This window comes from Egretta garzetta, unplaced genomic scaffold (genome assembly GCF_000687185.1).
Source record: "Egretta garzetta isolate BGI_Z169 unplaced genomic scaffold, ASM68718v1 scaffold178, whole genome shotgun sequence".
NCBI lineage: Eukaryota > Metazoa > Chordata > Aves > Pelecaniformes > Ardeidae > Egretta > Egretta garzetta.
In genome coordinates this window covers 1161181-1174808 of record NW_009260506.1, presented here as the reverse complement: position 1 = coordinate 1174808, position 13628 = coordinate 1161181, and the positions used below count along the sequence as shown (strand labels likewise).

At 40.7% G+C, this 13628-nt stretch overlaps 1 protein-coding gene across 1 annotated transcript in view; it reads left to right on the top strand.

The window, feature by feature from the left end:
• Nucleotides 1-13628, top strand: part of PTPRT (protein tyrosine phosphatase receptor type T) — a 350381-nt gene that overhangs the window by 286890 nt on the left and 49863 nt on the right. The window contains exons 16-17 of the mRNA XM_035900121.1: nt 6505-6552; nt 8782-8930. Of these exons, the coding sequence (XP_035756014.1) occupies nt 6505-6552; nt 8782-8930 (197 nt within the window). The remainder of the gene's footprint in view (nt 1-6504; nt 6553-8781; nt 8931-13628) is intronic.

Sequence of the window (13628 nt, the reverse complement as noted above, 5' to 3'; positions counted from 1 at the left end):
AGGTCAGCTAAATAAATGCATTTATACTCTGCCCTTTTAGTGGAAGTTGACTTCTTTTCCATATAGGTTGATTTGCATCCAAAGAACAAGGCAAAGGAGTTAAGTAGGAGAATCCCTGTGTACCACCCATTGGAGTGATTTTGCTTCTTGACAACCTATCAGAAAATAATTCAAAGAGGAATGTTCCCCACTTGCTAAGTGTGTGAGGGGCCTCAAGACACCATAATGAGCCTTGACTTTGCCCAGTTACATAATTGTAAATGCAGACTAACTCCATTTCCCCTAGACTTCACACTGGTTCACCAAGAATGGACTTTGACCTGAAGTATTCAGATTTCAAGAGAAGTTTAACTACCTGTTAAAGTAGGGGACAGTTTTAATGTGCGGGTGCTGCTAGCCAGCTGCATTTTTTGCTACAACCTCTCCTCTCCATGCACATTTCTCATGAATGTCAGAAAAGTGCCACCTTCACTATTCTACTGGTTTTGTTTCATTATGACCCATCAGCACCATTGCCTAAAAAATTCAGTCCCCAGGTTTCCATCCTAATGTTGTCTTCTTCCAGCAGGCACTATGTGGTCAGAATGTTCCTTGCGTTTTTTATTCGAAGATTTGTGTATTTAAAAACATGAATCACCTTCTGAGCCCTTTGTGACCCCATTTTACAATGCACAGTAACATTGCTTTAAGCAGTCAGCTGAGGATTGCTCTGCTACAGAGAAAGTAAGGATATCACTAAGTCAACCCTTTGGTTTCTGCGGATCAATATACTAGAATGTTTTTCTCAGGGAACAGGAGCGCGACTCAGGAAAAGTGAAGAGACAAACCTCTGGAGGTCTCCTAAGCCTGAGGTTCAATGAGCTTCAGCAGTAGCAGAAGCAAGTGCTTCAATAAGAAGTAGTAAGGTGGATGTGCATCATGCAGCATATTGCAATAGAGAAAAGCCAAAGGTATTATCAGGCAAGCTTATGTGTTCATAGCACCCCACTGAAGCACTCAGTGGAGATTTGAACTCAGGATGTAGAAATCATATAACTATATGTCCCTGGTACTGCACCCAACATTTTTTGCAGAGAAGTCATTCTTAGCTCTGTGCTTATGGTGTCCCAGGGACGCCACCAAGCATGAGGTCTGCTAGTTGGAACATCACTGTGGTAGAGGTAACACATAAATAGTCATCGCACAATAAATACTTCCACCATCAGACTGTATATGTCAGCATTTGTTTTCAGATTGGCATTTGTCCTGTTCCCTGATCTGGCCGAACCAAGCTCTGTTGGGTTTTTTTTTTTTTCCCCTGAACACAGTCAAGGTAAGAGGGATGCTCCAGTAGTGAAGGAAGAAAGCAGGAGCATCCACAGAGGAGCATATGATGAAGGTTTATTGAATTTAGTGTTTCAGATTTCACATGAAATAGGATGTTTCATTATGATTGCAGATAAAAATCTTAAATGGCTTAGGACTGTGTAATTCTTAGCCAAAGCTTATAGAAATTGCTACAGCCTCTTATGAGCAGAGAGGTTTGATTTAATTTTATTTGAAATGTTGTGAAAATAAGAGCAGCGATATGTATATAGAGAGATTTTTTAAATAGAATTTGTTCCTGTGCTATGACCTCATAATGAATGTTTTAGTCCTGAAACAAAATTCAGTCGAATGAGTTACCAGTGTTGAAAAGCAGGTTCTCAAATAGATCTGCTGGCAGACCTTTAAATATGACCATATGGGCTGCATCGCTTTATTTTTAGGTTCAGTTTCTGGACTTCAAAGTTGTGTTTCTTAGGGTAATTCTCATCTGCTTTCAGATAATTCCCCTCAACCCTTTGTCATCAGCTGTACTGGCATTTCTTGTTAGGGACCAAAATCTCCAACCCTAGCTCTTCTAAACAGTTCTTAATAATAAGTCTATTAAAATCATGGAGACATATATCACGAGTAACTGATTTTTTGCAGAGACAGGCCGTAAGCATTGTGGAAGTCTCTAGACTGGAGTTCTGCCTTTGGCCTGTCTTGTGTTCTGCTGCAATCCAGGACTGCAAAATCTGATTCTGTAAGATGGTTGAGTACCTGCAGCTCTGGTGAAACCAGTCAAAAATATTCATTTATAAGAGCAGCTCTTTCAGCTATTTTGTGTGTATTTTGTGCATACCGGGTAAATAGTTGTGGGATTTTTGTATAGCAAGACTTCATTAAAAAACAAGATATAGGAAGGGATAGTACTGTGGCTGAAAGAGAAGGCCATAAAGATCTTTAACACACTTTAAGTGGAAGTACAAACCCAGGAGGCCTCTATTCCCAACTTGCTAAGTCATCATGCAGGATTGACAAAATTTTGTTTACCCATCATTAAAAGTTAGTTGCTTACAATTTGAGATCCTTGGAAGAACTTTGTTTTGTGATGGGAGGAGAGGGATGAGGAATGAGGAGTTCCTGTCCAGGTGCACTCATTGCATCACTGTCACCAGGGTGATGCAGGAACCTTTTCAGAGGAGTTGCTCTGTATTTACACCAATACAAATGTTGTCTAAAGTTTTTACAGGATTGCTAGCTCTGTCACATTGCAGTTAAGTTTAATGCATTGTAAGATACAATGTGCAATGTAAGATAGCAACCCATCCATATCTGAAAGTTTTTGTTTCTTCTAGCCAAAGCTGAAAAACACAGACAGCAATTCCTCTGGTTTAAAGGAGGTTTTGCATTTAATGACAGGCACCTCTTCTGCAACACCATTTTCATCTGCAGAAACCCATGTCAAGGCTTTATGATTTCCTTACCAGGAAAAGGAATAGAAATGTTTTCTCTGTGGGGGTTGTTTTTTGTTTTGTTTTGTTTTATTTCTTTTTCCTGGGCTAGGTAATGATTGAAGAATGAAATTTAATCAAGAGTGATATCAGACCAGAGAAGTATTTCTGGAAATACATAGACTCATGTATGTGTTACAAGCACTTGGTTTAATGTTTTTGATAAGAAAAGGGCACTCAATGGCCAATATGTTGTTTTCCTTTTCCCCTGAACTGGCTGGAGTACTGAGGACATGATTGCCCCTTCAACTCCTATTGTAATTTCATACCAATTTTAATTGTTGTAGTGGTTTCATCTAGGAGTTTCTTTTCATGGGAGAGGTTCTGTCAAAGGTATTAAGCTAAATTTATACTTGCATTTTCTGAAAAAACAGGGTTTGTGCTGAACTTATTTCCACTGTCTGTGGGACATAGGAAAATAAATAAACAATGTTTTATTTATAGGCATACCTCTGTATAACCACATACATACATAAATTTCTCCATATATTTCCATGGATGGTGGGATCTGCCTGCACAGGTCAGCTTGCTAAATCAGAATTTTAAGAATCAACTGGTTTTCTCATTAGATACTGGAAAAACAGAATCATGAATCAGTGGTTATGCCAGTCTAATGAAAGCAAATTAAAAAAAAAATAATTAAAATCCAGAAAATAAGTGAGATTTTATTTAGAACATGCCTGTCTGGTGATTGCAAGCCTAAACTTTGCAGGGGGCCGTGTTTGCTGGCTGTGTATACCTGTATATACTTATACTGTATGGCTCTTATATGCACCTGTCTTGTGTAAATTTTTATGGTTGTAAGTAAATGTCCTCCACAAATAGTGGTTAGTTTGATCAAGTAAAGCTTAGAGAGTGCAGCCCTACATTTTTCCAGGGCCTGTGTTTGTATACACACAGATTCAGAGCATCTTTTGACTTACATCTACGTCACATCACTTTCTCATGTCAAGTAATGTTTGCTTTGTAAGTAAAAGGGGTGCGGGTGGTCCTCGCTCGTCGCTTCATGTTTACTCTGGTGAATTCCCTCTGCTCCTGCACTAACCTGCACTGAGCTTGCCTTCACTGTGGCAGGCACTAAAAAAGTGCAAGTAAAGCTGTCTCTATGCTTGCCTGTAAGCGGAGGATTTGCCCTTATAGTGGCTATAAGAAGCAGTAAGCTGCATATGTGCTTAGGACGGGGAATATTTCTCAGCTCTGCTGAGGTTATGGTCTGCACAAAGGGAGCATGTGATGAACTGCTGTCTTGAGCAGGACCATCGGAGCACAGGAGGAGATACCCCGCTCGTCAGGCTGCCAGAAGGCTGTGCTGCTTTTAACTCTCATTCCTCTTGCTCCCTCTTTAAAGACCTCTAGTGACCGAGATTTCACAGCCTGCCTGCCCGGTCAGCTTGAGAGATGGACAGTCTCTGCTGCATATAGTTTTCCCAAAGTTTAAAATGAACTGCCTTTTCTATAGCCCCATTACTTTTTCCCCAGCCCCTGTAGACAGGGAGAACAGCTTCCCTGTGGTGTCTTTTCATATGTTTGAAGATCTATCAGCCCTATTTGACTTTCTTTCCTCTAGATTAAAGATCCATATTTACTTTGGCCTTTGCTTGTAGGTCATGTTTTCTAGATTTACCTTCCTTGTTCTGCTTTTCTATGTGTCCCTCTGGCACACATCTTATTTGAAGTGCAGTATTGCAGCAGAGGCCTCACCAATCCTTGGTCAGAGCAAAGGATTACCTGTGGCTTGCAGACCATAGTGCCATGAATAATCCCTCCCTTATTTTTACACCAGCATTAAACTGTTCTTTCAAACTGAGTTTGTGATCTACTGCAGGTTTAAGGACAGAGATCCTTTTCAATAGAACTGCTATTTAACCAGTGCTCCCAGTTGGGTATTTGCATGGCTGATCTCTGCCTGCCTTAAATTTCTGCAGTTCATCCTAAATAATATGTGTACTCCTAGCAGGCTGCTGTGCACAAATATCTGAAAGGAATTGTGTTTTGTAGCTTTCTTAAATTGCTTATTGAAAATGAGGGCAATAGGCAATTCTTGTCTGTAGGAGGAAATTTCATGTTTAACTTCTGTGATCTATACTTAATGTCTAAATTACCTGTGCATGCAAATCTACATTATGGTGTATATAATCCATCCTTGTGAAACATCTAAAATTAAATCTGTCAACGTACACGTACAAGAGCTCTTTAGGAGTGGCAGTTACAGATTTAACATTCATGCATGTAAAATTGATATAAAAAGTTAGAGAAGGGTTTGAAGCTGCTTTTAAAACATCATCCGTGAAGTTTCTCCAAAACTCTGCAAAACAGGAGTCTGATCCTGCAGATACATCTAACTGAAAATATTGGTTGAGCTCTCTGATTAATGCCCAAGGCAGTAAATGCTTTGTACTTGATACTAAGTTTGCATTCCTTGGCTGTTAAACTGGAACTCCTGCGATTTTAATATAGTGCTTTAGCATTTTATACCTATTCTCTGATAAGAGTAGAAGTTTCAAAAATAGCCGAATCAAATCTCCATCTTTTTTTTTTTTTTTCAAAATTTAAGTTTAGTTTAGGTTCACTGCCAATAGTTCTTATCCTTGCTTTAGCTGGGTTAGCTTCAACTACCTGATTATACAGCTGGTTTCATTTTTTTATTCCGCTTTGAGCATCTTTCTGTCTCATCCCTCCTGTGTGTGTATAATGCTTGTAAAGATCGTCTCCTCATTTACAAACCCTCTTGAACTGGAAAGGGCAAGCCAGTAACCCCCATCCATGGACTCCTGTTTGCTTCTTGGCACATTTTCCTTACCCTGAAATGCAAAATGGCCATTAAAATCACTTTGTTCACATTTTGACATTTCAGCCTCTTCACCTTGTGTCGATTGTATTGGACTCTTCTTCCAAATATCTGCCCAGTCCTTTGTTTCTTCCCCTTTTCAGCTGCATAATGCATGAGACAGAAAGTGTCTTCCCCGTGCCTGGTGACAGACTGTGCTGGGTACGCGCCGGCAGCCTGCAGCCAGCCCGTGATTGACACTAATGCACTGATAGCAATTTCATCTGGGTGTTGCGGCTGTTGTGTTTAGGGGAGGCTGGTCAGTAAGGAGAGCAGGAGCCGTGTCACTGATGCAGCTTGTCAGTGATTCACAGAGATCTCTTGAAGTACCCTATTTTTGGAAACAGCATTTCCAGATAAATGCTTTTCCAATTCCAAAGGCATTTTGACATGCTGGGAAATAAACCTCTACCTAGCTGTGGGTTTAAGTCACATCCCTAACATTCTAGAATGTGCTAGTCATTTGATTTTATAATCTTTTCTATGAATTGTAATGATGGTAAGGACCAAATAGGCTTAGTCCTGTGCTGCCACTCTATCCAGACACATAGTGAAGGCAGAAAAGGCACATTTAGAAACTGAGAGCCCCTTGACGTGTCTGGCAAGCTTAGCTCTGAAATCCTCAAAAGAGAGAGTCTTCCTTCTCCCTCTAAATTTAGATGAAGAATTTTTACATTCTTGGAATAGAGAGGGAGAAAGGTGGAATCAGGTAACACGGTGTTGAAAGAAAATCGTAGCGTTTTCAGATGCAGAACAATTTTCTGTGTGGCTTCTCTTTGACTTGTGTAAGCGTTAGCTGGTCCACCTGAGAGCAGCCTGGTTTGTGTGTGCGAGTTAGATTGAGAACTTTAAACTCATGTCACCTTTTCTTTTTAGGCATTCAAGCCAATGTTTTAGGGGCCTCTCTGTCTTCTACAGGACCAGGTAGAACTGCTTTGCATAGGGCTTTTGTAAGCAGGCCTTTGGGGATTAATGGGCTCGGGTTTGGGGGTTTTTTTTTCCTGCCTAGCACATGCAGAAATGTTATTGCTCATTCACTGGAAGAGAAAATGAGTTTGCCAATTCCAGGTCTTCGTAGACTGTTGGCCTTTCTGAAAAGATACCAGGCAATGGGACTTACAGATTATTATTGCCACAAATAATTTAATTGGGATTTAATACAGAAGTCAACCCTTTTGACTCACCATTTTTAACCATCAGTAGTGGTCATCTGTAATGGCTCACCCCAGCAGTCCAGAGTGCTTGTTATTAAGAATTTCTGCATTTTGGATTAGTGTTTCCCACTGAGAAATTTTAATTCCTGTTACCAGAGAATTCACATACACATGAATGATTAGCAAATCTAAAGGATTAAAATAAATGCACAGCAGGGTTAATACACTTCAAGACTATTGTTGTTACCTCAGGTGCTACAGCACAAAAAAGGGGGCTCCCACAGCTGTAGCTCATAGTAAATAAATCTGACTGTGCCACCATTGCTGAACACTGGAAGCAAAGTTTTTAACATTGTTAAACACCAGCTTTTTACTTCATCACTTAAGGATGGTTCCCCTGTTTGCATCTTCATCTGCAGAACTGGATACACCATGGAGATTTTGTGAGATCGAAATATGCACTTTGTTACTATGTACCCAATGGGAATAGCTATGGGTTTGAATTGAAACCACTGACTGTAAATGGCTGAACCTCAACTGGCTGAGCAGATGAAACAGATGTATTTGTTCACGAGTTTAAAGTAAACATTGGGCATTTCTCAATAAATTTGTGCTCTCCTGGTCTGGATTGTCAGCTTGCTTTAAAATAGCCATTTCCCACAGACATAGGCAAAGGTTTAAATTCTCTTTGACCCTTCCTTGCACATGAGTGTAACTGGCCTAGCTACCCATCCCATGAAGAGCGGGGGCTCAGCTGTGTGCTTGTACTTGCTTGTAAATGCCACTCTGATGTGTGCTGTGAATAAATAAAGCCTGTTGGAATATGATGCAAGGAATATCCTTTTAAGAATCTAATGAAGTTTAAAAGAAGGGTACTTACCATAAGCATGTCATTTCCATGAAGAAAAACCTCTTTGCAAAATGATTTAGTTGTTAGGATTTTTTTTTTCTTTGAGTTGAAGGAAAAAAGAAAACTAAAGCTGCTTCTTACAGTAATCTGTTTTTCTCCCTCTTATTTTGTTTTATTTTCTTATCTACGGAAGTCGTGTAAGCAAAGTTCTTTGCCGGTGCTAGGGATTTGTGTGATATTTTTGCAAGGTGTGGGCTGTAGAATGTCACACATTCATTTTTAAACTGTTCTGCTCTCTGATATGAATGAAGTACAGGGCAGTCAAATGTCAGTGGAAGCTTAGCAGCTCACTTTTCCCGCTCCTCTCCATTTTCTTCTTATTAGCTGTGTTTGCAAAAGAGGAGCCTCTTATGTCCTTGGCTTTGTAAGTGTTTTCAGAGCAGGCAGTGTTTCTGCTTTGCCAATGTTTTTGACATCTCCTCAAAATAAGAAAAGACCCATTTTCCCAGAACAGAGGCGTATTTGGACATTTCTAAAATAACTTCAACCTTTAATTTGCTCCACCCTTCACTGACTGTCAATCCTCATTGCAGTTTGGGTGTGTGTCAAAGCGTAGTAGATGCTGCTGTCCTCATTGCTGGGGCCAGGGCAAAACTCCTGCTCCAACTCTCAGGTTGCACAGAGTCACATTGCACTCTCCACCTGAGCACTCAAAGAAAATCCCCAGTGCAGGTGCCCCCATGGGATGGATGCAGACGTCCCATTTACCTCCTCATGAGTGGTTCTGATCTCTGCCCTCATCCCATGCCCTCTGCTCTGCCTGGAGTGGCTGGCACCTGCTCCAGGGGCTTTACGTATGCCACTCTCTTCAAGGATGACGTAGCACTCCTACTGCTGGGGTGATGCAGGTTTGTGCAAGATAAGTTATTGGGAGGGATGGCTAAGCTCAAAGACTGGTATCACTATAGTTATTGTGCTCCACAATAGTTATATTAAAAAGCTGTGGGGTTTCCTCTCTTGCGGTTTGACACATGCCCTGCATGTCTGACCAAGTGGGATAATGGTGGTTTTCAAAATATTTTCTCATTGTTTTGTTTTTAATGAGGGAAAACTGACCTTGATTTCTCCCCTCTTCAAAATACCCTAAAGGAAGCTAGCCAAGAAGCAGAAGGAGACTCAGACCAGCACACAGAGGGAGATGGGTCCTGTGGCTACTTCTGACAAGACCTCTACCAAACTCAGTGCTGTTCACAATGAAGAAGCTTTTTCTTCCAGCTGCCAGGATGTTAATGGATTCAGTAAGTTTAACTTGCTTGCAATGGGTATGTCCCCCTTGGAGAGCTCTAGGATCTTAGCAGGACCTATTCCTCTGGGCAAAATATTGAGGAGCTAGGAATGACAGTGATGGAGATCATTGCAAAAGCTTGATAGAAATCAGCTGTCTGAAATGTCTCTGACACTGCCCCTATTTTCACTGTCAGATAGGTGCAGAGCATTCCTTCTGACTCTAAATCTACTGAGAATAATTTATAAAGCCTGTTCTAATAACTGCATCAAACAGTCAAAAAGGCACGTGTTTATTTGTTTTTCAGAAATAATTTTTTTTCCTTTGTGAGTAGAAGAGTTGAATCAAATCACTTAGCTGACTTGTAGGATGAAATAACTTGTTCTGTATGAAATTGTTATGAAAGAAAGCATGGTCTTCTGGTTAGAGAACTGGAATGGAAAGACAGCATTTCTTCTTTTGTCTGTGTCTTCCATTTATTCTTCACATAGGTTCAGTAAAACTAATCTTAGTTAATACTTGTAAACTACTCAGACCTCTGTAGCCAGAAGAGTTTTGTGGGTAAAGCAGCACAAAGTAATACTTTAGCCTCACTTGTTCCAGACTGAGTACATGGTGGATTGCATGGTGGATTTGTAAACTTTTTCATATTAAATAAATTTTAATTTAGACACTATGGGAATGTCACTCCTTCTTTTGACACTTAGCCTGCTAGTTCGAACAGGGAACAGCTCTGAAACACAAGTACATACTATAACGCTTTTGTCTTTCTTAAACATCTTTAGTGAAATGTTTTTTCCCCTAATTATTAACATGGGAGTGCTTATGGTGCAAAATGTGTTTTATCATGGAAACCTTTTTAATCTCAGATTGAGTGGGACAGGCTGAGTGAATTCTTCTTTCCCTGCCATCTGTAGGTCATGTCAAATTCCATCTGCATGTGTTGCTACTGCTACTCGGTGTAATATACCTGTGAGATGGATAAATAGGTGTTTGGGACCATCAAGGCTGGCAGCGAACACTTCTGTCTGATATTAAATTGACTTGAGTCAAGATCTAATTTTCTCAGGTGCTGAGTAGCTAGATCTCCTAAAGACACAGCAAGAGTAGTCAGTAGTTCACGTCTTTGAAAGACAGGATAGCAGAGGACAGCATTGTAACAGACATCCTAGGAACAGCAAAGGTAGCTTGTTTAAAATGTGTGGGGAAAATGAAATTTTTAACACTTTCTTCAGAATCTGGATTGTTAAAAGTTTGGGGTTTTTTTTTCCAACCAGAAAATAAGAGAAGAGATGAGCCTGTAATGTGACCTCATTTTTTTTCCCTTGGTATTTTTAGAGACTAATTAAAACAGCTGAGTCATTTACTTGAAATGGCAACTACAGAAAATATATCTAATTTTGTAAAAAAGCATCCCTCCAGGTTTTCTTTTTTTTTTTAATCAGTTAGTCCTTTGCTTGTTGACATTGCTGCAGATTTTATCACTACCTCCCTGTACAACACAGCCTGAGTCAAGCCATGGGCCAGTTCATTTCTGTTTTTCCTTTTTATATCCATGAGAAACAATTACCAGTAAGCCTTCATGTTTTCTCCAAATTTTTTACTGACAAGGCCAGGATGCTGAGGTGTTGGAGGTAAGTTCTCTTCTGTGCAGTTGTGTGCACATGCTGATACAGGAATTATATAGGTAGAAGGCTTTCTTTTTAAATAAATGACTTAATAGTGTTTAATACTTTGAGGGTTTCTGTATGGGCCTACTCTAACTTTTGAATAACGTAATAGGATTACTTCTTAACCTTCCTGCAAACTAGTAGAGCTTTACAGGGCGTTATCCATCCTAGCCTTTGGAATCATTGTCTGTCTTAAGCAGCAGTCAAATTCCTTCTTAAATTGTCCTTTTGCATCCCAACAGGAAATAGAAACATTTGCAGATATCTCATGATAGGTAGTCATCCTCTCCATCCTGACCCTCAGTCATGGGGACCCAAGTTGGCTGTAACAGTGACACGGAAATACCTCTCTCCTTTTTGAAGAAAGTCCACCAAGAGAAGTTAAGTGTTTTCAATCCCAAGATCACCTTGCTAGCTCACAAAAGCAATAAAATAGAACAAGAGAACTTAAGTAGGAAACTTCACAATTATTGAATGACTTGCAAACAAGTTTATCTCCAGGTGACAGTGTCCTTGCAGGGCATGTGTCCTTCTTTCCAGTTTTTCCTTCCTGTCCCAATCATTCTAATGACTTTTCAGGCAGAACAGATTCCGTGAGTCCCTACAGAAGCTTTTGTTCTTCGCATAGTCTCTTCAGCTTAGCCACTGGTCTGCTCCTACTGCAGGAGGATTTTGCTGTTGGGAATCCATCGTCTGCCCTCCTGCTGTAGTTCCCCCATTTCTTGCCTGTCTCGTTGCAGTCATCCTGTGGGAGCTCCCACCTGACAGGTCCAGCAGCTGTAAAGGGAGGAGCAATGTCCCCTCCTCATAGCGGACAGGGTGCTGCCTGGCCCTCTGCATCATGAAGGACACCAAAAATGAGCAGCTGCCTTTCTGCTTTATGAGCCCCTCCTTTTCTGAGGGGACATAGACCTGAGTGCTTTTACAAGCAACTCTGAAAAAAGCATGTAGTGAAGGCTATGAAAGTAACTGGGTCTGTTTCCCCACTAAGAGTTACCATCCTCCTGTCTCTGCTATTGGTAAAAATGCAGATTTCTTTACCTACTCTGTCTCAGTGCTTTAGGCAGAAATGCTCATGTTTTCAACATAATCTCATGCAGATGGTGTGATCCATGAAGTCATGCTGTTTGTGTGTGAGGGAGTCCTTTGTCGAGGCCAGTGCAGTGCTCAGGAGCACACAGTCCTGTTGGACATTTGTAGTTTTGAATTTTATCGTTCGGTAGAGGTGTTCATTATCAAATGTAATTGCATTCTGGAAGATCTGTAGCCTCTGTGCTAGAACAGGGAGACCTCAGGTCTTGCTGAAAAGTGGAAGAGAAATGGGCATTTATCTTTCCTGGCCCAAAGCAAAGCCCCTCATCCCTCTTCCTATTCTACACTGTGAGTCGTTATTCAGGCAGAATTCTCACTGATACATACAGGAGTTTAAACTAAAGGGATTTTATGGACTCAGCCTCTGTCTCTGACACCACATGGAATCAGAATAGGTGTTTGCTGAAAGATAGATTAGTCCATGGCTATTCCAGCTTGTCTGGTTTTACCCAGGGATTATGTGGAGGTGAAGCAGGCCTATCATAGTTGTTCATTTTCTCAAATATCTTGCTTTTTAAAAAGTAAAAATATATCCTAAATCCATTAAAGCTAGATGATGGTACTTGCAGTGTTTGAGCCTGCTGCTCAGTTTGCAGGAATGTTTGGAAAGCAGCAGCGTTTTCCTCTGAGCAGCACAGCACAGTCACATGCAGGCATTGACTTGGTGAAGGATTATGAAACGAGATGACAAATTGAAGGTGAGGTGGGCCTAAAATCATCCACCAGCATCTGTGCACTGACCAAAAGGGTCTGCAAGGGGTTGTTACTGCACATAAATTGTGCGCAATTTGGCAGCCCATCCGTGTGACGGAAGAAGCAGTAGTATATCATCTTAGCAATGATGCACTACTGATATGTCCTGCACAAAGTTACTGCTCTTCTGGCCTTGCAATGCTAAAGTGCCATGGATAGGGCTTGTTCAGGAGAATGCCACGTCACCAGCATAGCTGTCTTGACATCCTTGAAGGGTTTCTGGCAGGAACTGTTTGATTCTGAGGATTTAATATCTTAAATTGTAGCCAGTTTTGCTAGAGACTGATTTATTAGGGTGTGCTTAGCTCTTGTGACATCTCTGTTTGGGCGGAGACTGCTTTCCAGACAACCTTCAGGACTGAGACTAATACAGGTTACGTAGGTTGCTTTAATGTTACAGGCAGAAGCACAGTTTGAAGACAGCATTTTGGAAGTTGTAGGGAACTGAGTTTTGCATTAGTGAGCACTATTGTACAGTTACCAAGTTACTGTGCTTTTACTAGCGAGAACAAGGAGATAAAAGGAAGCTGTAGGTAAGTGGCACTTGGGGTGTTCAGGATCATTTTTAACGAAGAACCATCTAAATTCACACCTCTCTTGATCCTGCATGTTTTTGTGATGAATGATATGCAAGTCTTTAGATTTGCTGTAAGTCAGAGCAGACAATTACATCAAGGTCTAGTTCTTATTCCCACCCCATAGATAATTTTCACTCCCAGTTAGGATACCCACTAAATGCAGTCCAAGGACCTGTAGGATCATGACCATGAGATGTTTTCTTTAGTGAACAGTTCTAAACTTAATAGTAATAAAGCCAAATTTCATCAAAGGCATAAAAGGAAAAAAAATACCAAAATCCCTCTTACTGGTTTTCATACTGATTCGGGATCTTTTGGGGGTTTGCTAGTTTAGAAAATCTTACAAAAAGTGAGGGAGAATAATTTCCAGAATAGGAAGAAGCCTCCTTCTGCATGCCTAGAGGGATCTTTGTGGCCTCATGTGCCACTCTGGGGAGTATAAAGAGATTTTTAAATGAAGTCTCTACCCTGACATGAAATCCTCTCTGGAAATATTTCCTGTGATTGCACACACTAGTGCTTGTAAGAACCTCTGGTAGCAGCACTGTGTGCCCATCTCTTGTTACACAAGCCACTAATTGACTGATTTTGAGAATGAGGTCTCCAAAGTTTTGGGAA